The 27,989-nt window shown below is 53.3% G+C and overlaps 1 protein-coding gene across 1 annotated transcript; it reads left to right on the top strand.

Annotated features, from left to right (window-relative positions):
* RGMA (repulsive guidance molecule BMP co-receptor a) lies at positions 1–26,551 on the top strand. Its single transcript, XM_074917264.1, has 4 exons — positions 1–351; positions 7,501–7,616; positions 19,979–20,490; positions 22,941–26,551. The coding sequence occupies exons 1-4, from the start codon at positions 338–340 to the stop codon at positions 23,640–23,642; spliced, it is 1,344 nt and encodes a 447-aa protein (XP_074773365.1). The 5' UTR covers positions 1–337; the 3' UTR covers positions 23,643–26,551.
* The last annotated feature ends 1,438 nt before the right edge of the window (positions 26,552–27,989 follow it).

Genomic DNA, 27,989 nt, shown 5'->3' with positions numbered 1-27,989 from the left:
CCTCTCACATGCTCCGGGAGGGCGATGCGGCTCCCCGCGTCCCGCTGAGCGAGGCCGCGCTGCACCCCGCCGGGGCTGCCCTGCGCAGGGCAGGGGGGGGCCGCCCGCACCCCCCGCCTGCCACTGCCACTTCTGCCCTTGGCGCTTTTGTTTACTACTGGCTTTGATTTAATTTGGGTTTTTTTGTTTTGTTTTGTGTGTTGTTTTGTTGTTGGTTTTTTTGGTTTTTTTTTTAATTTATTTACCCCTCCTGGAAGGAAAAAGGGGGAAAAAAAAAAAAAAAAAAGCCAAAGCCGCCGCTCCCTGCACCGACCCCCGCGGCGGGCTGGAGAGGCTGATGCGGCCGCTAAGGTAAGCGGGTGCGGGGGGCTGCGCGGGGCCCCCCCGCCGCATGCTGCCCCCGGCTCCCTGCATGGCCCTTCCTCCGCGGGACCTGTTGAGGCTGTCGCTCCCGGTCCCCGGCTGCCTCCTCCCTCCCCGAGCTGTTTTTACAAGAAACCTCGATTCTTCCCCATTTTCTCTGCCCAGCTCGCTCCCTCCGTCCGGCCTGATCCTAGCCTGGTGTGCATGCGGTTATTCATTTATCCTCCCTTCTGATGGTTGCCACTAAAAATGCACCCTGCTGGGCTAAGTCAGTCGAATAATTCCTTGCAGACCACTGATGAGAACTGAAAATATCCTCCCCAATATTTTCCTCTTTCCGTTGGATAGCTCATCACGGGGCTGGTCGTGATTATCGAGACCGGAGCGTTTCATATTTTTTTTTCACAAAGCTTTGCCTTAACTCCCGGTCTTGCGAAGCGCTGGGGTGTTTGCAAGCTCCGGGGGAAAGAAGGGGAGGGGGGGGTGACAGCTGGACAGATGTGGGACAGGGGCAGGGACGGCCACATCTGTGCGCAGGGAAAGGATGGGCAGCTGGAGAGTGTCTGGCCGGGGGGAGACTTTGCTCCTGATGGACTGAGTCCGTAAATTGGCCAAAACCTCAGCCAGGAGCTGGGGGGACAGAACAGAGCCCCCAGTGAGGATAGTTCAGAGGCACCAGGCAGAGCAGCCCCTGTCGAGGCTTGCTTCCCACTCTTGGGACCTGCACGTTGCCCTTCCTAAACATTCTGTGCATTTAAGGAAGCCGGGCTGTGTTTGCAAGACAGGTGCTTTTTGTTGTGGTGGTGGTTGCAAGGCAGGAGATGAAAGTTTGGTGTTGTTTTGATGTGATTCTTGATTGCTGCCTGTTGGAGTAATTGCATCGCAATTGCTCAGAGGTAGAATCAATTTCCCCAAATTGAGATTTTAATGGGAGCTCGCAAGCTGCTGTTATGTCATGTGGTTTAAGGCGGCGTTGGATTGCATTTATTTTATAAACTGGATACTTTTGCAGACGGCGCAGGGATAACAGCACCACCCAGCGGGGCCGCAGCCCAGCCCTAGTCCCAGCCCAGCCCTGCTCCCAGCCCAGCCCTAGTCCTAGTCCCAGCCCAGCTCCAACGCTAGTCCCAGCCCAACCCCAGCCCCAGCCCTTAATCCTAGTACCAGTCCCAGTCCCGACCCAGCCCAGCCCAAACGCTAGTCCTAGTCCTAGTCCTAGACCCAGTCTCAACTCAGCCCCAGCCCTAGTCCCAGCCCAACGTCAAACCAGGTGCTCCCAGGAGGAGTCCCCGTGTCACCTCTGAGCTGCTCTCCCTCCACAAAAACTCCCAGTTTCATTTGCCGAAATACCTGTAGAGGTGCTGTATTAAAGTTGTTTGATTGTTTTTTCCCATAAAAAGGAATCTCTTTCTCAGATAACCAGGAAAAAGTTTTAAATCAGCTCATGACCCCGTCACTTAGTGTTTTGTGACCAAGAGCTCAGGAAAGGCGTCCTGCTGCTGTCAGGAATTGACAGAAGGGGACCTGGGAAAGGAGATTGGGTTTCACAGAGTTTTTTCCATAGGACCCTTCAAACGCCCCTTTCTCAAAGGGCTAGAGCTGTAGATTTGCAAACACCCGAAGCCATCTCCCACCTTTAAATGAGATCCAGGAGGTGTCCTTAGCTGACCTGTCAGCTGGGGAGGCGTAATTAGGGAACAGTGTGCACTTTCTCAAGATACCTGTAGCTTTTAAAAGCATCAGAGAAAGACTGTCCCATTACACAGACTGGTTTCTGTCTCTGCTGCTAAGTACCCAGTTCTCTGCAATTCTTCTGTTCATTTTTTGGCAGTTCAGATTTATCCATCTTTTCTGCTGAGCTGACATTTGGCCATTTGAATTTGCTCTTGGGAACCTCCCAGTCCATCTTTTTATTTTTTTAGAGGGGAGCCCAGATGTGAAGAAGATACACTGAAGAGATGTTGCTTGATATTTACCCCAAAGAGGAGACTGGGCCAGGAAGACCAGTTCCCTGCAGAGAACTAAATATACAGATGGTGAATTCCAGCCAGCCCTCCAAACACGGCCGAACAAGGGATGGTTACATGCTCCCATGTGTAGGAGACAGGCCTCACCCCACAGGGCTTTGCAAGCAAGGGAAAGGGAGAGAAACGAATGAATGCCACCAGTCAAAAAAAGTTGACGTGATGAACCCTGTTTGCCTGAAAATATCCCTGCTTGTTTTGCTTTCTGTCATGGGTGAGACTGGAAGTTTTCCACCAGCCCATCCTCCCTTCCCCTTGTCCAGCCTGGGTGGTTGTGAGCATGTAGAGGTGACTTCTGTTGCTGTGAGCTTGGAGCAGGCATTTCGAAGACAGATCCCACAGCAGGGATACTCAGTCAGGGCTGCTGTTAATCAGTTAATCCGTGGATGCAAAGATGCAGGTCAACAAAGCATTCTTACTATTTTATTTATTGTTGCTACAAAAGCTGTGTTTTATCCCACCTTCAACCCACTGGCCTCTTTTTACACAGCCAGACTGGCAAATCTGATGTTCACAGAGGCAGCTGTGGAGAGGTGGATTAGCTAAACCAGCAAACTCTTCTCTGCACTTTGCTACGCAGGAGTGGGTCAGTCTTCAAAGCTCAGCTCTGTGCCATCACCTGCCTGCCCCACTCAATTACTGCAGAAATTCAGCGCAGAGCACTAATGAGACCTTGGGGGGAACTTTCCCTGTCAGCTGCTCTACCAGGCGTTGTACTGCAAGGCAACAGGTTAGGAGGGAAGCAGGTTTAGATGCATAGTCGGCAGCTTCGAGGTGCACAGCTCAGGGAGAGCCTCTGCTCCTGCTGTCAGCCAGGGAAACTAAAGCGATAAAAAATCTGAATGATGAGCAAAAGGAAGGTCTTCAAAATGAACTGCAGCGTTTTCCAGTATTGTAAACATCAGGGGTGTGGCTGTTACTGCAGAAAGATGAAGGGGTGTTTTTTTGTTGTTTTTCTTCTTGCTCAGAGGTTTTCTCTTTAGTAAGGGAACTGTTCAGAGTACAGCTGTTTGGTTGTACTCCCATGAACATTTTGGGATCAGTTGTCAAACCTCCCCAGACAACAGTTCAGGGGTTTCCACTTCAAACTTTCTTCCTCTTTTAGGGGGCAGTTGGCTTTTTGCTGCTCACCCCAAACACGTATCATTTCAGAAGAACATTTCAGGATTAGCTTCCCGCATGGGTGATCACAGTTTATCCCAGCCAGGCCACGAGCAGCGTTCGTTGAATGCCTTGTCCTGAGGCAGAGCAGGCAAAGGCACGTGCTGAAGCTGTATGGAGATAGTTGTGTGAAGAGTGGCTACACAGAAAGTTCATGGCAGAGTCAGGAGCAGGCCAGGAGCCCTGACATCCATTCCTCTAACTACTAGTTACAGTCCTCAGAAATACCCATGTTTACTATTTTAGCCATATAATTACAGGTAGTGAATAATTCCATTAGGAAGGCTGTAAGGGGAGGTATCATCTGTAAACCTAAGGGTTCCAATTAGACACGTCCATTCAGCCCCATTGAAGCCCACAGCCATGCACGGGGTGACGCAGGGCGAAGGAGAGTTCAGAGGAGTGATCTCAGCTGAGCTTCCCCTGGGAACTGGGAACCTTCCTGCTCATCCTGCAAATACCTCGGAGAATGCTGTCGGCTAACCCCGGCCGTGATTTGCATGTCACCCCTCCGTAATGACACCAAACACGAGAATCATCGTGTAGATGACCACGGAGGTGCCTTTGGCCCCGGAGCTGAGCCGCCGCACCGCGTAACTCCGCTGTGCCTCAGAGGTGTTTGCATTTTAGCGGTGGGTGGTTTCCCACATACTGTTTGCAAAGAGCATCGGGCTCGGCGCTGCCTGAACGGGGAGCCCCAGCTGGGCTTCGAGAAGGAAAGAAGCTGGGGAAAACGCAGTCACTCCACACTTCCAAGCCTAGATACCCCCATTAAATGAGGGAGAGATCCAAATTTCACACAGCCTGCGATTCAGTAGGCGATTTAAAGCTAATCAGAAAGGTGAAGGTTACTTGAAAAACATGGAAGGGGGAGCAGGATTTCAGAAACACACCTTATTTGGGGCCTTTCCCTGCTCTGCAGTTACGGTTTGGACACATCTGTTGTTTTCTCCAGCGAAATCCGCTGCTTTGATCAGTGCCAAAAACAGCAATCCCATTTGCAATGCATGATGCAACTGAACAAAATCAAGGAGAAATTTTTACAAACTGGAGCCAGGGGCATCGGACCGTTGCTTTATGGCAGCGCAGTTTTCCCTACACCGAAGGCAGAAGCTCCAACAAGGGTCTTATTTTAAAAATAATGCTTCAAACTGGACTCCAGTCTATCATTGCAATGTGTCAGCTTGATAAAAAAATGGCAATACTAAAGTGGCGCTTTAGGTCAAACAATCAAACCAGCCTCGCAGCAGCTATTTCACAGCTGAATTTCAGAAGTTCATAATTCAGATGGGCTTTTGAGTTAAAAATATAGATCATGCCATATGTCATCAGGCGAGATAATAGCAGAAGTGATGTTTTTCAGATTGAAATAAAAGCAAAAGTTGCATTGCGAGAGGACAGGGTGAGAGAAGGAGGAGGGGTTTGGGGTCTGAAATCCCATCCCCTGGATCTCACCCCACTGCTTGGGCTCTCCTCAGCTCATGGACCCTCTCCCTCCTCCCCCCAGGCTCCTTCCAGCCTCCCCAGGCCCCTTCGAGCTCCAGCTGCCTCCACATCCCATCAGCAGGCATTTCTTCTTGGGTGGTAGCAGCAGCTGGCAGGGTTTGGACATATTTGCCCCTGTTTGACATCCCCCACAAAGAGGTGCTTCGAGTAGGCGTTCCTCCCACACTGCCTGCGCTACAGGTCTGGATCCGGCCTGCCAGCTTTCATCTCCTGCCCAGCTCAGCCCAGTCTGGCAGCTCTTCTGCACACAGAGCTCCTTCTGACTTTAGTGGACATCATCTGAGTGCAGCTGTAGAAGGATCAGGACCAAGACAGATCTCCAGTCAAGCAGGCAAGCCCCAGGATTTTTGGATCCCATCTGGGTCCCAGATGTAAAAAGCTTCAGCATTTTAATTCCAGTTGCAGCCTGAATAAAGCCCCAGTGAAGCTCCTCCTTCATTTGGAGGCAAGGGGGCTCAAATTCCCCAAGGAGAACTAGATGGGAGTTGTTAGGTCCCTTTGCTTTGTAGATATTTACTCCCATCTCCTCTTCCTCACCTCACCTTCCATGGAATATTTGTTGTAGCCGAATCACAGATTCAGTGCACAACAGGAGGAGATCAAAAACTCTTCTTGGAGACTTTAAGCTATCCTCACTCCAAAAAGCATCCTTCAGGGTGATTGTGAGCGGAAGAGAAGGGGATTTCCAAGGACAGCTAGAAGCAAGGTCAGGAAGCGTATCCCTGGCCTATACCAAGCTACAGGAGGAAAAACAACACTGTTAAAGGGCGTTTACAGAGTTGGGAGATGGGTTGTGTAAAACAATCAGAATCCTTTTAATCTTTGTCTAAGATCCCCAAGAGAAAGGAGAACGAAACATTAGGATGGCAAGGGGACACTCAACCGAAGGAGGGCTAAGGATCCAAATCAGGGAAAATAAAGCATATTAATTAACGCATTATTACACCCGTGCGCACTCTCATTCTGAAGGGAAGTTGTCTTAGTTCACTGTGGCTAAAACACCCTTCAAGAGAAATTTTAACTAGATCCAAGTGGGCTGTTAAGGGGATGCCTCCCTCCCGGCCCAGCCCTTTCCTGGGTGGAGCAGACCCCTGGGCTGGTGGGGCTGCAGGTCCTGCTCACCTCCTCACACTGTGGCATCCCAGGAGTGGAAACGAGGAGGGTTTTGAAGCCCAGCAGGCAAATGCCTGTGTGCTTCAAGCTGCTGCTCCATCCCCCTGGTCGGTGAGCAGGGAGGGTGCTCCCAGGACCCCCATCTGCCCAGGGACTGCCCAGAGGGTCTCTACGGGGAGCTCACAGTGAGACCCCCAGGACAGCTGTGCCAACACAACTGGTGACACCTTCCCCCAGGCCTATAGGCGCAGGTACCCCAAGTCCTCTCTGTCAGTCCTCAGCGGGCTGGCAGCTGGACTTGGGACCCCCAGCGGTCACCCCCTCTCTGAGGGGTGTCGTCTGACGATAAGGATCTATGACACTTGCTGTTCCGAGTCGTCTGAGCTTACTTCACCTCTGCCAGTGCCGGTGAAGGACCCGGAAAGGCTGTGGAACGCTCACACCTGCGCAGCCAGGGCTGGGGCAGCGCAGAGGAGCTCCCCGTGCCGGGGGGGGCCATGCCCCAGCGGGCTGGGGGGCCGCAGCAGCGCTCTCGCAATCCCTGCCCCGCACAAGGTGCCCAGACTCTCCCTGCCTCAGTTTCCCCCGTCTGCCCTACAACGGCCTCTTGGCCCCAAATCGCTTCACTTGGGAGAAATCCGAAGCGCTCTGGTTAGGCCCATGGGAAGGAGGCAGGGAGGGCGCGCCGGGGGCCCAGATCCAGGGGGGTGGGAGGAAACCCCCCTCCCAAATTGCAACCGAGCTGCGATGCGTGACGGCGGGGAAACGGCAGAACCTCCAGAGCCCTTCCCACAGCCCGTCCTGCGTGGAACCACGGCCACCCCAACCCCCTCCCCTCAGGGCTGGGGAGGCTTTGGGGGCTCGACCCACAACGGCAACCCCCTTCTCCGGGTCCTCCCAGGCTCTTTCATCCCCTCTCGCCCCCCGGCTGCGGTGCAGGGCGCCCGTCCCCCGCCCCTTCCCCGCGCCGGAGCAGCATGGCCGGGGAGGCGGGCGGAGGCGGCGCAGGCAGAGGATGCAGGCATTGGAGGGCAGCCGGGATGATTGATGGTTTGGGCTGGTTTGTAATGGGAGGGGAAGGAGAGGAGGAGAAGGAGGAGAAAAACTCTGTGTAATCTTTCAGTGCGGAGGCCACCGGAGCTGGGGCTGCCCGTCCCTGCACCGCTCCGCGGAGCCATGTGGGGCTTTTGATTTTATTTTTTTTTTCAATTCTTTCTTTCGATTGATTTATTTTTCCCTTTTGTGTTTTTTTTTTTCCTCTTCCTCTCTTCCCTTCTTTTTTTTTTTTGTTTGTTTTTTTTTTTTTTTTTTCCTTTTTAAACTCTTCTTCCAGGGAGAGGATAGTGGTTAAAGCTCGAGCTGGATGGATGGGTATGGGGAGAGGGGCAGGATCCACAGCCCTGGGACTTTTCCAAATCCTCCCTGTCTTTCTCTGCATCTTCCCTTCAGGTAAGGAACAGCCTCTTTATGTTGAAGAATTTTTTCCTTTATTTCTCGCAGCCCTTGGATAGCCGCCTCAGTTCCCCCTGTCTCTGGGCCTCTTTCTCTCTCCCTCTCTTTGCAGCAGTTTGCCACATGTTTAAAATAAGCAAGTGGGGATCAGTTTTAGTGTGTGGCCCCCCCCTCATTCCCTTTTCCCCAAGCGATTGCGGTGGGTGTTTTTCCTTGACCTCATCTTCTTTGTCTCCCTGCTGCCTCATCCCACAAGGAAGGAGATGGTCGGAATCAAAGCAATCCCCGGCGAAGGCAGCCGGGGGTTGTTCTGACAGCGTCAGGCAGGTTACGTTGTTCTCTCGTTCCCGGCTGTGCTCTGCGCCTTGCGAGGAAGGGGGGGGGACCCACACCCGAGCACCCCAGATGCCAGATTTCTGCCCTTGAATGCAGTGGGGGGTCCCCGCTCCGAGCCCCCCGGGAAGGGAAGAGCCGGAGAGCGGTTGCGGGGGGGTGGGGTGGGGGGTAAAAGAGGGGGCGGGGTCGTTGCTTTGTGATTTCGGGAAAGGTGGGGTGTCCGGGGGGGGTTGCACGGCCTCGGGGGTTCACCTGGGCCGGGCAGCGCGGTGGGCGGCGGAGGATGCGCGGAGCGCCCCCCCCCCCCCTTCCCTTCTCGGCCTCGGCCTGGGGGTTTGTGAGCTCAGCACCATTATTTCGTCGGAAAATTTATTCCGGCCGGGCCGGGAGGTGTTGTGCTGTCCGAGGGCGGGATGGCAACCAAATGGCAAGCATGGGCTCCCCCGGCTGAGCCCTCGCTCGCCCGCCCGCCCTTCCCCGCGCACCCCCGGCCGCTCGCACCTACGGCTGGTCTCTGCCTCCCCCCTCCCCATCCCCGGTTTGTTTGTATTGTGTCAGAAAAGGAGAGAATTTCAGAATTACAGCTGAAAACGCCATCTGTTTCCAATGAATCCCCCATAGTTTTTCACAATGTTTTTGGCAGATCTCTGCCTGCAAATTCCTTCAAGCCCTGAGTGCTTGTTTTTGTTGGGGGAGGGGAAACCCAGTCCACAGAGGCGGATTTGTTCCTTCCAAAACTCTCCAGTTTCTTTACCTCTTTTTTTTTTTTTTTCATTTGCAAGGGGGGAAAAAAAAAAAAGAAAGCAGGAGGGAGAAAGAAAACCTCTTAACGCCTAAATCTCCCTGTTTATCTTTTTAGTTTAGTAAAACTTTCCTTTTCCTTTATAATTTATTAATTTTTAAATCGCCTCTGCATTTCTTTTGCATAACCGTAGGTGAAGCAGTCTTGCACACACACGTAGTAAATAAATAAATAACTGCTTTACGCCCTTCCTCCCCCCTTTGCCCTCTTAGCCCTATCTCAGGGAAGCGAGGCTTTTCAGCGCTGCCCTTAGCACTGAGGTGTCCTTCTGGACCCCCACTTCTCCCAGGGGACTTCCCAGCAAGCTGGAAGCTGACCCCCCCCCCTTTTTTTTTTTCTTTTTTTTTTTTCTTTTTTTTTCTGGAAACTCTGGAGCTGCTCCCATATGTGTTGCTTAACGCCCTTTTCGGAGCGGTTGAGTTGCAAAGCGTTGAGGCTGTGAGATTTACGGTGCAAGAAAGAACTTGATAGGAGATCTGGCTGGCTGCTTTGTTTGCTTCTCCCTTCAGCAGGCAAATAAGGTGCAAGGAACTGGCAGAACGAGGCGATCCGGGGCCCGCAGGAGCGGGGCGCAGGCAGACACGGTGCTGCCCATGCACAGGGCTGGGAGCACGCCGGGGGCTCTCGTTGAAAGCTTTTTTGGGCTGGGGAGGTAGGAAAAAGGGGGAGGATTTATTCCCTGGCGTATCCTTTGCTCCTTTTCCTCCCTGTGCTTCTTGGGGAATTTGTAGGTTCCCAGCTCCGAGGAGGCTTTGCACCCCTCCTGCGCGCCCCGGGTGAGGGGGGCTGCTGGAGGCTGCCCAAGTGGGTGCTCGGCGTGGCGGATCGGTGCCTCCCCAAGTCCTGCCCTGTTTATTTATTTGTTTAACCCCTCCACCGCCACACTCACACCCCAGGCTGGATTCCTGCTTGTGCTGCTCTCACACCTCCTGGGCAGCTCCCGCCATCGAGCACCCTTGGGCTGTGGGTCCCCCCACGCGTGGGTCAGGGTGACCGCTGAGCGTGGGGCAGCTGGGGAAGGAGATTTGGGCAGAGCAGGCCGCTGCTGACAGTTTCCCTGGCAGAAGTCCTGCTCGGGGCTTGTGCCAAGTCCCAGCACTGGATGCTCAGGGGCGCTGCCCCCCCCGCAGCTGGGACCTTGATTTCCTGGGGTGCTCGGCTGACCCCCACCTGTGCCTCCCAGTATAGGCTGTGCTGAGTTTTCCTGCAAATCCTTTTGTACTTTGCAAATCTGGCCCTGGGTGTTCTGCCCCAGATGTGAAGCCTTGCTCGCTCCGCTTTGCTTTGGCTTTCCCAGTTCGTCTTTGCCGTCCTGGCTGTAATACATTTCTGCCTCCAGATAAAATGGGGATTTTCTGCCCTTGGTCCATCTGGGCAATGCAGTTGATTCCAGAGAAGGATCCGTCCCTACTGGAGGTGTATCGGCTCGGTTGATAAATGGCTTTTGTCTCAGCAGCAGGGAGGGACGTGATCGCAGCGTTAAGCCGAAATTGAGAAGAGGGGCTTAGAGGCTGTTAGAACCTCCCCAACACTGCAAACGGAGAGCTGGGCTGGGGGCCGGGGAAGGTGGCAGCAGGGGAGGAGCGCGCCTGTACGGGATGTTGTCAGGACGGAGAAGAAGGGAGGGATTCAAACGTAAACCTGGAAATATTTTGGCTTCCCTGTTTTTGTTGCTCACTCGGAGCCGGTCTCGTACTTGCAACGGGGAGTTCTCAGCAATTGCCAGCAAGGCTTATTGTGGGGCTGGAAGGAGGTGCCTTGCCTTTAATGCAGGTGGGGTGGATACTTTGCTTTTTTACACAGAAATCCTACAATTCCCAGCCCTTGGTTACTGGGAATGGGGGGATACTAGGAGTGACTGTGGGTTTATCATGGCAGCAGCTGAGGTTTCCTTCTTCGTGGCCCAGACAGCTGTGCCGAGTTGGATGTGCACATGAAAGTGCTCACAGGGCTGGGCAGCCATAAAAACTTCCTAACCTGGGGGCTCTGCTCAGTCTCTGCACCAACCTGCTGTCCCTGGAGAGCCGGACTGTGGTGCTGGATCAGGCCCCAGTGACAGTGAGTTTTGCGGTCTCTCATCTGGCTCCCTGATGAGCACATCCCATAAAGCAGCCATGGGCTCTGGCAGGGTGGTGCATACCCTGCGTGAGCCCCTCCTCAGCCCATCGGTCCTTCACGGAACCCCCCGGCCAAGCCCTGCAGCTCCCAGGGAATGAGCCGTCCTGGGACAGCAAAGAAGGTCAAAGACAAAGGGGTTTGGTCCATCTGGATAGATTTGGTTTGACTTGATTTGCTTTTCCTATCGGAGCAGACACCAAACTTGGAATAAGGGCGAGTGTAGGAACCCAGGACCCAAAAAAACATTGGGGTTGCATGTGGTTTGGAGGGGGCCAGGGTAAATTCGGGGCTGCTGCAGGCCAGGAGTGGTTGTGCTGGGGTGACAGAGAAGTGCTTATGGGGAGGATGGGGGATGCTCGGAGATGCAGGCTGTGGTGGGGCAGGTGTGGGGGTGCCCTGGCCTTTTTCTGGTTGTCCTGGCAAATCCTGTCTTGATGCTGCAGATCAGGAGCAAGCTGTGCAGGCAGGGCCTTGCCTGGCTGTGCACTGGCACCCGGAGCGCACTTGTAAGAGGAGAGCCCCTAAATGCCTTTAAAAAGCTTTGTACCCTGCACTTGGCAACTACTGGAATGAAAAGAAGAGGATATTTATTCCCTTGTCCATGAGCTCTCAAAATAACAGGGCGTTCGATTGTAGCCTCAAGATTGCTTTGCACTCAAGTGCAGCCCGGCTGAGTAAATCACTGCTTCACCAGCTGAAATTCCTGCAGCAAGGGGGAGAATTGAATTATGGCCAACTGCAAAACCAGATGCCATCCCCTTGATGAAGTCATCGGGCTCTGACTGCGGAGAACAAGCTGGCTCCTACACACACGCAGCCCTCGTAGGCGCAGACTGAGCTGCTCTGTCTAATGGCCTGGCCGTGGTGTGGGGCAGCTGGAGGCTGGCGTCCCTGCCGGTGGGAGAACAGTAAGTCCTTCAGGGTGGGGCACCAGAAGGGTGTCAAGTCCCACTTTCCGCTGCATGAGCATCCAGGGGAGTTTGGCCGTTTAATTCCCAGCAAGCAGAGCTATCCCTGCGTATATAGGGATTTTATGGGTCAGGCGGAGAGCAAGCTTCGCTTGAGCCCAGAGTGTTTTCTCCTCCCTCGGTTTCCTCTCCTTCCTGGACAGCTGTTGACTTTGGTCCCCAAAGCCCTAGCAATGATCTATGGCGTTTTGGTTTTCGGACAAGCTACCTTTTTTTTTTTTTTTCCTTGCCATGTGACACGCTCCAGCTGGCCCTTTCTGAGATGATGAGGACATGTGGCAGGATGTTTTAGGGACAGATCCTGGCTCTGGGCTTTGCCAGCCCACAGTGATGCCAGAGCCTCGCTGTACTGGGGATGGACGGGTGGGGAGCAGCAGGACTGGAGAGGTGGGTTCCAGTTTTACAAAGTTACTGTTTCTCCTAAAATTAAAATGTGAGCCCGGGGGGGCCATCAGTCAAACTCGTTTAGAAATAAATAAGCTCTGAAGGTCTGTGGCTGTGAAGGAGGGACAGATACTGTGTCTTCCATGGGGCAGGAGTGATGGGGAGCGTGTCTGGTGCCGGGTGGGAGCCCAGCCTGCAGAAGGGGATCCACTAGATCCCCTGCGTCCCCGGGTGCGGCTCCAGCGTCAGTTGGGTGCCCATGTGGGTTTTCGGTGGGCTCATGGGGCTGCTGCCTGCCAGCCAGGCAGCTGCCACCCCACGCCCTGTGCGCAAACCAACGCCTCCGATTGAGATGCCGCAATTTTTTGGCAGGCGTTTAATTGTATAAATTTGCCTCATCCAGATTTATGTGCTCCGGGCTTTTCTCCATCTCCTCGTTTTTGTGTCTCATTTACCTCTGTGTTTGAAGGGTTGAAATTTCACAAGAGCACGGCAGGGATGATTATTCCTAGAGGGAATCCACACCTGTGAGCAGAAAGCATTTCCCTGCCAGCCCCACTGCGGCCCAGGCGAGGGGGAGGAGGGTGAAGGACCTGCTGCCACACCTGGGGGGCCCCCGGGCGCTGGTGGGTGGCAGCCGAGCCTTCAAAGGCACCCTGAGAAAACAGCTTCAGCATGGGGAGAGTGATGTCTGCTGGAAACTCGAAACACTTGGCGATGGGGGTGGCTGGCAAAGGTGACCTTGTCCAGGTACTGCTACTTCAGAAGGATGGGGACATGGGTGGTGTTGGCTGGGGGAGGAAGCAGAGGGTGACCTTTCATGCAGGGGTTGAGAGAGCAAATCCATCTCTCTTCCCACTGGACTCGTCTTGGGTGAAACCCTTCACATCCTCAGCGTCCTCATCTGTAAAATGGACCGTTCCCCTCAAGGAGATTTGCCAGCTCTTGAGAACTGTTGGTGAAAAGTGGCTGGGTGCTCCCCAGCTGGGAAAGTCAGGTGTGTGCAGCTCCAGCACAGCTTTCCAGCCCGCGGCATGCCGTGGCAGGGAGCCAGCTTCGTTAGCACCCTTCTGCAGATGGAGAATCAGAGATCGCTTCCCTCCCTCCTCGTCCTCCATCCACCAGCTCATGGTGGAGCAAAACCTGCATCCTCTGAACCGTGCACCAGAGCTGCTTCCAAGGAGGGGGTGAAAGCTCAGTGGTTGCAGCAAAGCCAACGCTGAAGCCGGAATCCCAGGATGGAAGTTTTAAAAGAAAATTCTGTGACCGTTGCTGCTTTGGCTGTAAACTCCTGGTTCCTCCTTTCAGCCCATTGTGCCTCCTGTACTTCTCAAGATTTGCCAGTAATTCTCTGAGCAGCATCGCCTGCTGCTCGTGGCCCCAGCTACCAGCTCCATGGGTGATGTGCCTCCAGTGGTGTCTGCTCGCCCTTCTCCCTGTGTGGGGATGTCAGGGTGAGCCTGGCCGGGGGGGCTGGGGAGAGATGCATTCGCACTCGCTAAGCATGCCGGGTCAATGGTAAGCTGACTCTCCCAGCCAGAAGAGCTGACTAAGTGACAGGAACGATCAAGGGCTCCTTCGGCAGCATCCAACGGTTCGTGCCGTAGCCGGTGAAGACACTGACTCTGCTTTTTTCCTGCCTGTGCTTGCCCCGTGTCTCCGCAACGCCCGGAGAGGAGAAATGGGGGGCCATGAACTCGGCGCTGAGGACAAAAGGGAATTGGCTGTGGCAGGTCCTCCAGATGCTTTAGTGATTGACACACGTTGAAACGAGAAAACTCCTTCTGTGTCCTTCTTCTGATTTAAAAGAACCGGAGAAAGCCTTTCCCCAGCATCCTCTTGAAGCCAGACAAAGACTGGGTTAAAAGAAACTGCATGGACTGAGGTGTGTGCTCGGCTACATCTAGAGTCACTCTATCAGTGCTTCCTTTGCCTAGATTTAGTGCATCTGCTGCTTTTGCCAGTGTAAAAGAGCACAAAACCCAGGCCCCAGGGTGGAAGGTGGCCCCTCCGAGCCAACCTCGCCATGCACGCCCTTGCAAAATATGAGCTCCAGCGCTTTAAGAGAGTCAGGTTTATTTTTCTCCTCCAGTTCCCTCCTCCCAGTCCTCCTCCCCCCACTTCAGTGCAACTGAAACCTGATCTAATCCCTTTGCACATGGGTAATTTATTGGTCTATTGGGCTTTTCTTGATGGCAAATTGCATTGTCTTTCTTCCTGGGTTGAGGCTTTGGAGCAGTTTGCTGCATTCCTGCAGCTCTTTTCTCAGGGCTGATCTTTCACACCCCCTCTGAGCACAGTCAAATCAGTTTTATTGGGCCTCTTTGTTATGCAAACAAGGCAATAATAACCAGGCTATTATTCTGCAAGATTGTGCTTGATTAACAGTTCAAAGGAGGTCGCTGGAAGAGCCCGGCGCTGCCATCGAGCACAAATCCTTTCACGAAGCTTGGGTCAGGTGGCCTTTGGGTCTTCCTCGCCCCACGGTGCCCTGTGGGGTGCGGGAGAGCTGCCCCTGCCCGTGACACCCATCCATCAGGGCTGCGGACACACCGATGGGCTCGTTTCCCTCCCTGACATGATGAGGCGCCGGTTGATGTGTGTCGTAAAATAGAATCATACAATAGTTTGGGTTGGAAGGGACCTTTATAAAGGTCACCTAGTCCAACCCTCCCCGCAGTGAGTGGGGACACTTTCAACTAGGCCAGGTCGCTCACATCCCCGTCCACCGCGACCTTGAATGTTTCACGGGATGGGGCATCTGCCACCTCTCTGGGCAGCCTATTCCTGTGTTTCACCACCCTCATCGTAAAAAAATTTCTTACGTCTAGTCTCATGGCCCACGCTGCGATGTGGGACCAGCATGGCTGGCGTGTGGTGTGGCTCATGTGGACTTCTCTGCCGGGACAGGGACAGCGTGAGGGGCTGGATGCAAAGGGCTGATGTTGTTCATCCCCTCTGGTTTTGCTTTGGACTTGAAACCTTGCTGGAAGGGATCCCATCAGCCACATTTTTGACTAGCAGTGTGAATTATTTTTTTTTATTTTTTTTTTTTAATTTCGGGGACATTTTGGTGCTGGTGTTATTGCTGTCCACCCAGGAGCTGAGCAGTCCACATCTCCTTGAAGCTGGTAGATGTTGCTGGTATTTAGCACCTCCGAGAATCGTGCCTTTCCTATTGAGTTGTCAGCATAAATATGTTTATTTAGATTACTTAAATAAATATGTGTTTAGGAGCCTAAGTCTAGGTGCTCAGATCTGAGGCCAAAGGTAATTACGTTTTACTGTGTTCTCCAAGAAAGCCCTTTACTGCATGTGTGAGGCTTGCACATCTACACTTCAATCCATATATTTGGAAAGATGCGGGATGATGTATTTGCATCACATGTGGGTGATGAAATACTTTCCAGCCTGTTAGTAACCAAGAGAATATTAAACAACATCTCTTAGGAGTGAACGCTTTAAAATTAACAGGTCTAGTTAACATGCACCCAAGAGTCTTAAAAGAATTGTCTTTTGCTTACTGAAATTAATTTCCAGCAATTCTCGTTGCTAGAGAAATTACAGGAGAACAGATGAATTGTTGATTTGGTGCTCGTTTTCTGAAAGCGCTTGATTTGGGTAAATGAAATCCAGGTAACCTGACACCAGCTGACGGGGAAAATAGGGGACACTGATAATTAAAAGGCTGTTAAAGTTAGATGTGTGCGTGTAATATGTTTGAACACTTAATTTAACAGTGTGTAATATAATGTACCGACAATGAGGGCAGAGCAGCAGGACCTGGGTCGTGTGATACCCCGGGCCCCTGAGCGTGTGTTTGGTGGACACACATGGGATATTGCTGGATGGAGGACCTGTGCTTTGCAAACTGGGAGCTCTGGAGAAGGTCACAGCCAAGCAGCACATCTCGGTGCCCGCTGCGGTGCAGTGCCCCGGCGAAACGGGTGACTGGTGAGCGTGTCCCGCACCGTCCGACTGGGTGGTAGGTTTTGCAGGAAACAAGCCTGCCGGGGGGAGGGCTGATGGTGAGGCTGGGCAAACACCTTCCAGTGAAAACTTAAAAGTGCAAACCGTTTAGCTTATCTAGAGGATTGACAAGTGACTTGATTGCAGTGTGTAAATATCTTTGTGGGAAACATACAGCTTACTAACGGACCTTTTACTGCTTTGGAGAAAATTGCTGGTTCTTTTTATGTCATTACAATGAAGTCAGATAAAATCCACTTATAACCAAGACCCGCGTTTTGTAAAGGTGATAAACTCCTAAACAGCCTGCCGAGGAGAGGGGTGGCTTTTCAGACTGCTCAGGCTGCAGAAGTCCTCATGGGAGGTATACCTGAACAAATGTGGGGCACCGGCCTGCGGGCGGGGGAGCTGGCTTAGTCCAGGTGATTCAACAATTTCTTCTGGCTTTAAATATTCTGAAACTGTTAGTTCCAAGATAGTAAAGAAAATTTTGTGCCTGGTTTGAGTGACACCAAGACCTTGAAAGAGGAAGTTGGGAGGTGGCTGGGCTACCAGGGCTTGAAGTCACTTGTCCCTGGTATGAAGGACCCTTTGAGGCAGACAAGGGTGTTGGCATCACCCACCCGCAGGGGTGTCTCACAGATCCCAGGAGAGCATTGCTGGGTTCCTGCTTGAGAGGGATTTGTTTCCGTGCTAAGTCATCTGTGGTTGAAAAACAGATCCATTGCGAGTCGATGGAAAATAGATTATGCGAAATTGAATAAACATCGTTTCTTGGCCCGGGTACAAATGGGCTTGCGCCGCTGTGCCAAAGCTGCTGCTAGAGGGGACGAGGCAAGGCGTGCATGTCAGGAGGAGGAGAGGGTCGTGTTTGCTCCTCCGCAGCCTTTATCAGCCCTGGTCCCTCCCCAGCAGGGCCAGGGGTTTGCCAAACCCGGTGGCCACCGGTGTGGTCCGACACGTTGATGAGAAAGCCCAAGCGTGCGGGGCCGGGGAGGGCGTGTGGCCCCGCTCGCACATCGCCGCTGCGGCACCTGGCTTTGGAAATGTGGCCTTATATGGGGCCCTGAGCGAAACAGCAAAAAGGGGACGGGTGCCAAAACTGGAGCGATAACATCTTAAAGAAGAACGCTCCCCCTTCAGGCCCAGGGAGGAAGGCGATAGGCTTCCCTGCCCTCAGCTTTGTTGGTTTGGTGTTTTGTTTTTTTTTTTAATTCAGACCTTATAAAGTCATGTGTGACCCTGGGGTGATGCAGCAGGGAGGGATGGAGTGTCGAGGGATGGAGTGTCATGGAGTGTGGGGGGACCATTTTGCAGCAGCCTGCTGTGTCCGTAGGCTGCCACAGCTCTCGCCTGCATCTCCTGATCCAAGCGAACAAAGCTTGTTCTAAAAGAGCAATAGGCTGTGGCTTTATTCTTACTAAAAAGCTGCATCCACATAGCAGCTGAAGGGCTACAGCAGCCAGCACGCTGCAGCCCGGACTCTGCTGGAGTGTCTCTGGACAGGACGCTTCGCACAGTGCCTCCTGGTGCCTTACTGAGCTGTCAGGTGAAGTGGGGTGTGCGGGTCCTGCCTGTCCAGGGATGTGTCCTCCAGCTCCTCCCGGGGCTGTGCTGGCAAGTCTGTCTGCAGTGACAGTGCATTAGGCCACATGCAACCTCGAGGCATCCTCAAGCTGTACATTAGCATAACTACTAGGAGAGCAATGATTTTAATTGCCTGATGCCACAGCTGTTTGGGATAACCGGCAATGGTGGCACTGGTCACAATTTCTGCGTGTTTTTTTTTGACTCCCGGCTTCCCCCCCAGGAGGGTCCTGGGCATCTGCAAAGCTATGCTTGCAGTCTCTTGTCAGAGGGAATGAGGTGCAATTTCCTTATTTTCCACCCTGATCAACCCACAACTGCACCACGAGCATTTTGCACCAAAACGCCACTGCTTGCATTCCTCATGCCAGCAAACTCGCTTTGGTGGAAAATCACATTCTTAGGGTGGGAAAGAAAGGGATATGAAATAATAAATATTTTTAAATTTGACCTGTACATGCAGAAGGCTTAGCAGAAATGTGAGCCCATGTCCCAGGTTAAAAGCTTCTTATCAAGTTACCTCTGGTCAGTGATGAGTTAAAGACTTTCCACAGCCTTCTTGCAGGTTTAAATGGGATGCTGCCAAGATGAAACAGCTCCTGGGTTCTCAGTGTTGTTGCTAGCATCTGAGTTTATTAAACATGAATTTTAAAACTGTGAGGAACCTGTCACCATTTCCTATTTGCACTTCACTCTTCTTGGAAAGGGAGAGGACGCAAGCTTGTTTCTTAAAGCTGGACTGCTTAGTGTTTTATAGCCTCAGTCTCCCTTTCTGATTTTCCAGCACCAACTATGTTTAGGTTTCCAGCACTGCAGTGTTTAAAACTAAAACATACTGTTTTCCCTGAAACAATACTGGGTTTTGTAACTTTCTTTTTAAACAAATCTGAAAGGGTTTTGGCACAAGATGCCTTACCAGCCTACTTCTAAACAAACCCTGAGACAGCAGTATACGCGTATGCCTGCAAGAGGCACCACGAAAGCATCTGGAAATGGTGGGGCTTTTCTTCTCATCCTTCTGCTGCCTTTTGTGCCTGAGCCCATCCTGTCTCCAAGCCCTCCGAGGGACTCGATTAAGAGGAGAGGAAGGAAAACGCCATGAATTTTAAGCGGTGTGAGCCTGGGTTCACCCAGCAAGGCTCCAGACTGGCACAGCAGAGCAGTGTCTGTGCGATGTTCAGCGATGGCCATGTGCTTTCTGCACAGCTGCTTTCAAGTCTGCTCCAGGGAAGCCATGCTGCCCCAGGGAGCAGACGCTGGGGGGGAAAAAAACAGGATCTGAATTTTCTTTGCCTTCTTCTGCCTTGCCAGCAAGCACCGAGGCTCCGGCTGAGCGCGGCAAAGGTCCTGCTGCCTTTGGCTTCGCCTCTGCGTGGGCAATGCGAGGCGGGGGCTCCGCTGGCATCCCCGCACCCTGCTGCGCCGGTTTTTCTCCTCCACCTCTTGTTCTCTCTCAGCGGGCCGTGGTGGGGAACTGGCTCCTGGGGCTGGGCTGAGCCACACAGCAGTTAAAGAGGTTTTTTTGGCTCCTGCTTTTTTCTGGAGGCACAGGGATACTGTCAGGCACTGTTCCCAGCGCCGCTGCAGCCATGAGGATGGTGGGGTGGCCGCGGGCTCTGGTGCAGGGTTGGTCACGGCACAGATCCTGCTCTAAGCTCGGCACGTTGATGTGGGGCTGGGGCACAGCAGTCATGCCAGGGCTGGGTTTCCCCGTGCCTGTAGAGGAGGAAATGGAAGGCAGACAAATTTTTTGCCCTCATGGAACTCAGTCTGGACGCAACGCACAATAATTCATGCCGCACAGAGCTTTGAACGTCAAACCCTAAAAGGACATTAAAAACCCCATTGCATCTCCCCCCACATTAATGATCCCACCAAATTCCCGCTAATGAATACATCGCATTCTTCCCCACCCTGTTTTTTCCCTCCAGGAGCATTCATCTAAAAGTTGAATGTTGTTTCTCTTCTTGGTTTAAATTGAGGCAGATCCTGTTGGTTTCTTTGGCTTTGATGCATGAGAGTTGGGTCATGTGAGAGTGTCACGTCTGGTGAGAGAGGTCTTGTCATGTGGTAGAGCCAATGTCATGAGTTTGGGCTGTGGGAGGAGGACACCAGCCTCTTGCTGGGGGTAGAGTTGGCCGTCCCAGTCACAGGCATGCAAGCACTGACCACCTTGTCTTCTTCCCCTCCTGCAGTGACATCTCCATGCAAGATCCTCAAGTGCAACTCTGAGTTCTGGGCGGCCACGTCGGGCTCCCACCACCTGGGCACGGAAGAAGCGCCCGAATTCTGCACGGCGCTGCGCGCCTACGCGCACTGCACCCGCCGCACCGCCCGCACTTGCAGGGGCGACCTGGCCTACCACTCCGCCGCGCATGGCATAGACGATCTCATGGCGCAACACAACTGCTCCAAGGATGGCCCCACGTCCCAGCCCCGCCTCCGGACATTGCCCCCCGGGGACAGTCAGGAGCGCTCCGACAGCCCCGAAATCTGCCACTATGAGAAGAGCTTTCACAAACACTCAGCCACCCCCAACTACACCCACTGCGGGCTCTTCGGGGACCCACACCTCAGGACTTTCACAGACACTTTCCAAACCTGCAAGGTGCAAGGGGCTTGGCCGCTGATAGACAATAACTACCTGAACGTCCAGGTCACCAACACGCCGGTGCTGCCTGGCTCCACGGCCACCGCCACCAGCAAGGTGAGCCTCGGGCCCGTTCCCATGAGCAGAGGTGGGCAAGGGCAAAGGTGCTTCTGAACAGCCTTTCTCTCCACCATCTCTCCATACTATTTGCCCATCTCCTTGGGGAGGGTAAGACCAGGTGGGCACTCCTCTGGATTTTGAGTGTTTGGCCCTAAATATCTTTGACCCCTCCTTCACTCAAATGGCCTGTGGTTTCCTCCTGAGCACATCCAGCCCCATCATGATGAGCAGGCTGAGATGCTGCATCCCCCACCACGGCCAAAGTGGGGGATTGCAAATTAAGAGGGCTCCCCTCTGGAGGACTCCAGGTTGCTGTGAACAAGCAGACCAGGAATGATTGTAGCACCTTCTGGGGGACACCCAAGGGCCAAGCAAACCCAGGACTGCCTTCCAGGGAGGCTCCAGCTTGCAGGGAAAAGCCCAGAGGGAGCTGAGCTCCTTATACTACGTTCCCCTCTGCCCAGGCTTGTAATTGTCTCTGTGGTTTGCAGCCAAGTCAAGGCATTTTGTGGAGCATAGTCTGTTCTGGAGGTACTTTGACAGCCTAAATAAACACCCTGGAGGTACAAGGCAAACACTGAGAAAACCCAAGCGAAAATGTTGCCGTGATACAGCAGGACTTGTGTGGCATGACCTCAGCTTCAGGAGAGACCTGTAGCTGATGAACTGTTATGCTGCTCTATGGTGCAAGCTCTAAAAGTAACAGGCCATTTTTTGTGCCAAAAAAAGGGAGGCTTAGCAGGAGGCATCCGCTTACTTTTGGAAAATGTCCTGCCATGTCTGGGAGTTCTGCTTCTCCCTGCTTGTGGGAAGATGCACATGTAGGACAGGGATTGTGTCTGAGATCTGAATGTCCCCCTTTTTAGCCTGAGCTGGAGCTGGCATTTTGGTTTTAACCTGTCCCTAATAAACCTCCTTAAAGACACTTAATGAGGCTCTCAACTTCTTACCTATCAAAAGACATCAAAACCTGCTGAAGCTTGCAAGGAAGTCTGGCTTGAGGAAGGTGGTCCTTAAGAACCCCAGGGACCTGCAATTTCTAGTCTGGATCCCAGGATCACCATCTTAATTGAGCCTTTTCACCCGTTATCTGCCTCACGGGCTTGTGGTGAGGAGGGATTAGTCATGAGATCTGCAGCATGAACTGTGGAAAGCATTACTGGGTTACTGCTAGAGGACCATGTGCTGTTGGAAAGGATGGGAGCCTCTGGGTCCATGGGGCTCTTTGTGTTTTTGCATGATGTTCAGTGGTCTGCCCAGAGGCAGGGCTGGACCCAGAGGAGGTAGCAGGAGGTCCATGCGAGGGCTAGTACAGCCTGAAACCGAGGCGATAGCAAGAGCTGCCGCGGGGCTGGGAGCATCTGGACAGTCGGCAGAGGAGTGGGTGGGAGGGAGGGACCTCGCCAGGGCTCTGGACAGCTCTGTGCTCCTCACCAGCACCACTGTGCTCAGCCCAGTCCCTAGGGAGCCTCAGTTTTTCCCTTCATACTCAGCCCTCAGGCATACCCGCCCTGTAGCTGCTGGAGCTGTCTCTCCTCCAGCCCTGCCCCACTCTGGCCATGTCTCAGTCTGCCCCTTCGTGGTAGCCACATGGCCGGAGGTCCCCCTGCTCCTCCCTCATGGAAAGAGGTGCAAGAAGAAGAGCAAGTCTGCAGGAGGTGAAAGAGGAAGCGTAGTTTGCATGGGGAGAAACACCAGTTGCTCTTCCTCCCATCCAAACTCTTCCTCCCCCTCCTCCTCCTCAAGCCTTCCCCCCAAAGCCAGGTCAGCAAGGGAGGAGCAAGTGCTGAGGACCTTCCTCCAGTGAGGGACCCCTGTTTGAGCCCAGCCAAGGCTGGGGAGCCATGTTGGGCTCAGTCTACGCCCATATCATCCCTAGAAGGGCCTGCCCACCCAAACATGCTAAACACGGTGTGTCTGCGTGGTTGAGGTGGAGCACAATGTGTTCTGGAGCCCAGAGGAGAAGACTTGGTCTGTGAGTGGCCAGGAAAGGGAAGAGGCCCAGCCTTTGGGATGTAAATGTCATGGGAGCCAGAGGAGAGGCTCCACCACCTCTGAGAAAGCCAGGGCTCATCCTCCTCTGCCATCTGCCAGGCCCTGGAGGCAAGACAGTGCTGCATGCACAGGCATGTCGCCACAGGCCTGTGAGTAGTGATACTCCACCCAGCTCCAGCTACAAGGCAGCTCCTGTGTTGGGCCTGGAGATAACAGTGCGGATCCAGGTGGTATGTTCAGTCCAGCTGCTGGGTCTTGAGTCCATACATGGTGTCCTCACCCCTGTGCTGAAGCAGGATGACCATGTCTGGGTGCCTGGAAGTTGGGCAATTTCTTAGGATGAAGCTCCTGGCCGAGCTGAGCAGACAGGTCCCCCAGCTCTCCTGGTGGTGGCCATGTGCTCTCAGGTGGTCGTGGCTGGTTGTAAGCCTGTTTCTCTTTCCTCCCCATAGCTCACCATCATCTTCAAGAGCTTCCAGGAGTGTGTGGACCAGAAAGTGTACCAGGCAGAGATGGACGAGCTCCCTGCTGCCTTTGCTGATGGCTCCAAGAACGGTGGGGACAAACACGGAGCCAACAGCCTGAAGATCACCGAGAAGGTGTCGGGCCAGCACATTGAGATCCAGGCGAAGTACATTGGCACCACCATCGTGGTGAGGCAGGTGGGCCGGTACCTCACCTTCGCCGTGCGCATGCCGGAGGAGGTGGTCAATGCCGTGGAGGACCGGGACAGTCAGGGCCTCTACCTGTGCCTCCGCGGTTGTCCACTCAACCAACAGATTGACTTCCAGACCATCCGCTCGGCTCAGGCCACAGAGGGTCGTGCTCGAAGGAAGGGACCCAGCCTGCCAGCCTCCCCCGAGGCCTTCACGTACGAAACAGCCACGGCCAAATGCAGGGAAAAGCTGCCCGTGGAGGACCTCTACTTTCAGTCCTGCGTCTTCGACCTCCTCACCACAGGGGACGTCAACTTCATGCTGGCTGCTTACTATGCCTTTGAGGACGTGAAGATGCTTCACTCCAACAAAGACAAGCTGCACCTCTATGAAAGGACACGGGACCTGGCCCCGGGCAACATGGCTCCCTCAGGGACCCCCTCTGCCCTCTGGGTAGCACTGCTGTGTTTGAGTCAGAGTTGGTTGTGTTTGTTATAGAGGCTTGCTCCTTCACATCATGGAGAGTGGGGAATGGGGAGCAGGAGGGAACCAGGGAGGAGATGGCAGTGCTGGACAATAGGAGGTTGGATGTCAGAGCTGCGTGGCTTGTCCTCAAACATCAGCCCCTCTCTTTTCGCACCAGGTCCTCCATCTTCCCAGTTCTTGCCTGGGAGGAATGTGCTGCCAGTGGGACCAGTCAGGAGTTTTTGCTGGACTGTACCTTGTCTGGACCTTCCTCACCTCCTGCTCTCCTCCTCCTCCTCCCAGTAGTGTGGGTCCTGAGGAGCCCCCACCTCCTTGTAGCGCTTCCCCCAGGTCCCCGAAAATGCACATGGTGAATGTGACATTGGTGTGCGTGAACGTGGCTTTGTCTTTGGAGAGCAGAGCCCGCCAGAAGGGCACCGACCAGTGAGACAGGGCCGAGCCTGGCCAGCACAACAGGGCTGGGCTCACTGCTCAGCAGGGCCGTGCTCTGCTTTTTGGGCATGTCCCACTCTGCCCACAGCCCCGTTGTTGCAGGAAGTGGTGCAAGGGGCCAAAGTGGGGAACGGTCCCACACTTGCCTGGCCACTGGTGCCAGGCATCTTCTGGGTGGAAGGAGGACACGTTCCTCAAGCCTCGGCTTGCGTTTGCTGTGGTTCAAAGGGCATCTTCTATTTTAGCCAGTTCATTCGGCTGATTCACTCAGTAGTTTTATTTCTGGCTCCCTTGTCTCTGCCTGGACCCACTGAGACTCTTGAAGGCAATGGGAGAAACCTGGCCAGTATTCAAGCGGTTTCTGCAACTTCTGCCCAGCGTTGAATGAGTTCCTTGCACCATTTGCTCTCCAGTCCCCTAAAACTGGCAGCGGGGAGGCTGCTCGATGGGAGACCTGATCCGCACCTCCCTCCAGCCCTGCACCCACTCGTCTGCCCGTGGCTCGGCCGGGCCCTGGGATGGAGCAGGAGCGTCGCGCTCTGTTTGTTTGCTGCTAGGTCTCTGCTCCGCTCCTCATCCTGGGGCCACGACTTGCAACCCCATTGCAGACCAGTTGCACCTTAAGCCCTTCTGGGCTTGAATCGGAAATGGGGCAATGTTACAAATCCAGCCAGGAGATGGGATGCAGCAGAGGACCCCCCCCAACTGCCTCCAAATGTCTGTTCCCTGCCTCGAAACCATCAGTAGTCTTCCCCCACCACATAGTGCTGCCCATCTCCTCCTCTCCGTGTTCCTCTGTGGTTCACCTCATCGCTTACCGAACAAACAGCAAGACCATCTTCGGTCTGCATGTTAGAGACCTCCTGATGGGCTTCCCCTCCTTTCCTCAGGGGGAGGTTCCCAGAAAGAAGCCCCAAAACGTGTCACTCTTGGGGGCACCTCCTTCTCTCAAAGGAGGTCTCTGGGCATGATGAGACAAGCTAGCACCAAAAGAGGTGGGAACAGGCTGTGTTTGGCAATCTGAACTGGTGCCAAGAGGCAGCCTGGTGTAAATACTCAACGTGACTATTCATTGTGTCCTAACAGCTCTAGAGCTCCATTTGTAAAGCAGCAGAGAAATGCAAAATTGTGTTAATGGATGTAATTTATATTGTCTCTTTAATATATAGAGCCCTGGCATTGATCTCGTGTGACTGTACAGATGAAGAGATGTAATTGGTTTTTAAATGTTTAAGGAAAGAAAAGAAACAAAAAGATGTGTTTACTACTTTGCTCCTCGCTTTGTTTGCTGGTGCCCCAGGTATTCTGTTTAGGGAGGGTTTGAAATAAGGGTATCACAGTTTGGAGGCACCAAGGAGAGCAACCACTGGACTGTGGCACAGGACAGTTTAGTTTCCCAATGCACTAATTGCTCAGCCAAGCTGATTTGGACTTTTTCTTTCCTTTGTTCAAGGAAGAACCAAGTTTTTGTCTTCCCTAGAAAATCAAAGCGCAAGTTTTGAAAACTAATATTTGTCACTGGGTAAGAGGGAACATTTATTTTTTGCTGTGTTGTTTAGTCTGGAGAAGAGGAGGCTGAGGGGAGACCTCATCACCCTCTACAGCTACCCAAAAGGAGGGTGCAGAGAGCTGGAGATGAGCCTCTTTAACCAAGTACCAATTAGCAATGGGACAAGAGGGAATGGCCTCAAGTTGCGCCAGGGAACGTTTAGACTGGATTTTAGGAAGCATTTCTTTACAGAACAGGTTGTTGGGTGTTGGAATGGGCTGCCCAGGGAGGTGGTGGAGTCCCCAACCCTGGAGGGGTTTTAAGAGTCAGATTGACATAGTGCTGAGGGATGTGCTGCAGTTGGGAACTGTCACTGTTAGGTTAATGGTTGGACTGGGGTGATCTTCAAGGTCTTTTCCAACCTTGATGCTTGTGTGATTCTGTGTTATCCCATAGATAACAGCAGCTGTGCAAAGCATTCCTCTGAAGACAAGGTGCTTCTTAAAAGCAGTCTAAGCTGTCCAAGCTGCAGTGTGACAACAAGTCAATACTTCCCTTAAGACCTCCCTGCCATACCAAGTGATTGCCCTATGGCACAATGGGCTGTGGTTTAGGGGCAATTTCCAGCTAGGAAAAGTCTGTCTGCTGATGGCGTGGCTCAGTCCCGCTGTCCAGGTGAGCACTCCAGTGGTGGCCAGCTGTCGTACGGTGGTTGGGGTATCCCTATTTTAGAAGCAAACAGTGAAGCACTTTATTTTGGTTTGTGTTTGACCCAGTTCTGGTTAAAGGTGAAGTGTGGCCAAGAAAGACCCAATACTTGGAAACAACAAAAAAATACTTAGGCAAAGGGGGGGCATTACGAGAAGGCCTCCCCACCTCCTCCCTGTGTTGAGACCCACGGGAGTGTCACCGCATGTATATACTGTAAATTATTTATTGAGAGAAACACAAGTAAAGTTTGAGGTTTTTTTGACAATAAATGAGTGGGTCTTGTTTTGTTCCTGGTGTGTCGGAGGGTTTTTGCCACAGAGTGTCGGTGTGTCGGAGCTGTTTGCCACGCAGGATGCAAATGCTGCTCCTTTTCCGCATCCGCTCTAAAGCAGCTTTCTTCCACCTGTAACCCAAGGACCCTTTGAGAGCCCATTTCTGCCCTAAATTCTCCTGAGAATTTTACTCTGGAGTTGAATTTATCTACAGAAATAATGAGAAAAATAAAAAGGGTGTGGGGGGGAAAAATACAGTTAATGAACTATCAGAGCTGAGCTTCACTGGGAATGGAGATGTGCAACAGTGGAGTCCAGGTGGGTACCATTGCCCTTCCCCTGCTCACCCCAGCAGCTCGGATATATCCCTCCTAATTCCTGCTTTTGATCATCTCCCCTTTCTTGGACATCGCTCTTGTCCCCAGCTGGGTCTGTTACTGCCCTCTAATGAGGGAAACCAAAACTGCAATCTTCTTGTTAATTTTCCTTTGAAAAGCTGCAGGACTCCTTTGTGCCAGGGAGCTGGGCCAGGGAGACACTGTAGCCGGGTAGGACACAGGCATCAATGGAAAACACATTATTTGTGTTTGCAAATCCGTGCAAAGACACCCAGCATGAGAGATTTGAGATCTGACCTCCCCCTCCTTCAGAGTCTTGAAGAACCAACAGCTTTTGGAAAGAGCCAAACCCGCTCCCTCTGACAGCACTTTCATCAGCTCACAAGAGCTCAGCTTTAGCCAAATCTACAAAGTCATATAAAAACTGCCCAGAGCACGGGGAGCTGGGGGTCTCCCTCGCTCACTGCACTGCCAAAGGGCCATCACCAAAAGGCCATCACCAAAGGGCCTCTGCTCTCCAGCCTTGGGCAGCGAGTGAGCAGCAAGAGCACACCTGCATCTCCTGGTGGGGCAAAGTGCTGGGTGTAAGGGGACGGTGACCCCTCAGTGAGCAGGATGTTAATCACAGGCCATGCAGGGACACCAGGACACGGGCAGTGGTGGCAGCAATGACCATATGGCATCCGAGAGGTTCAGATTGCTCCAGGTCATGCTCCACGGGAGGCGAGGGGGCAGCCCCAGCCTCTGTGGGCAGCTCCCGGGGGCTCCCAGGTCCCGTCCCATCCTACCCCTCTGTCTGAAGCACATCCTCCTGTGGTGGGTGGCTGCTCAAGTGCCGCAGCCTCATGTCTCGGGTATGGTTTCAAGCTCGGTTTTGGCTGTGCCTGCCCATAGCCTGGCCTCAGGCCAGCGCCTCGGCTGCTCTGAGCTTTGCGTCCGACTGCTCGGGGTGAGCGGGGACACCGCGGTCACCGGGCTGCTCTTCACAGCCGGCTGTCTGGGAATAACAACTCCAGAATATTGCTCACCAAAAAACGGCTTTTTGCTGGGAACTGGCTGCCCTCTAGAGGGTCCTCTCTGGCACGGCCTGAAGCAAAAAGCGGGGTCTCTCGGCCTG

Source organism: Athene noctua, chromosome 13, assembly GCF_965140245.1.
Source record: "Athene noctua chromosome 13, bAthNoc1.hap1.1, whole genome shotgun sequence".
Lineage (NCBI taxonomy): Eukaryota > Metazoa > Chordata > Aves > Strigiformes > Strigidae > Athene > Athene noctua.
This window is presented reverse-complemented; position numbering and strand designations above follow the sequence as displayed.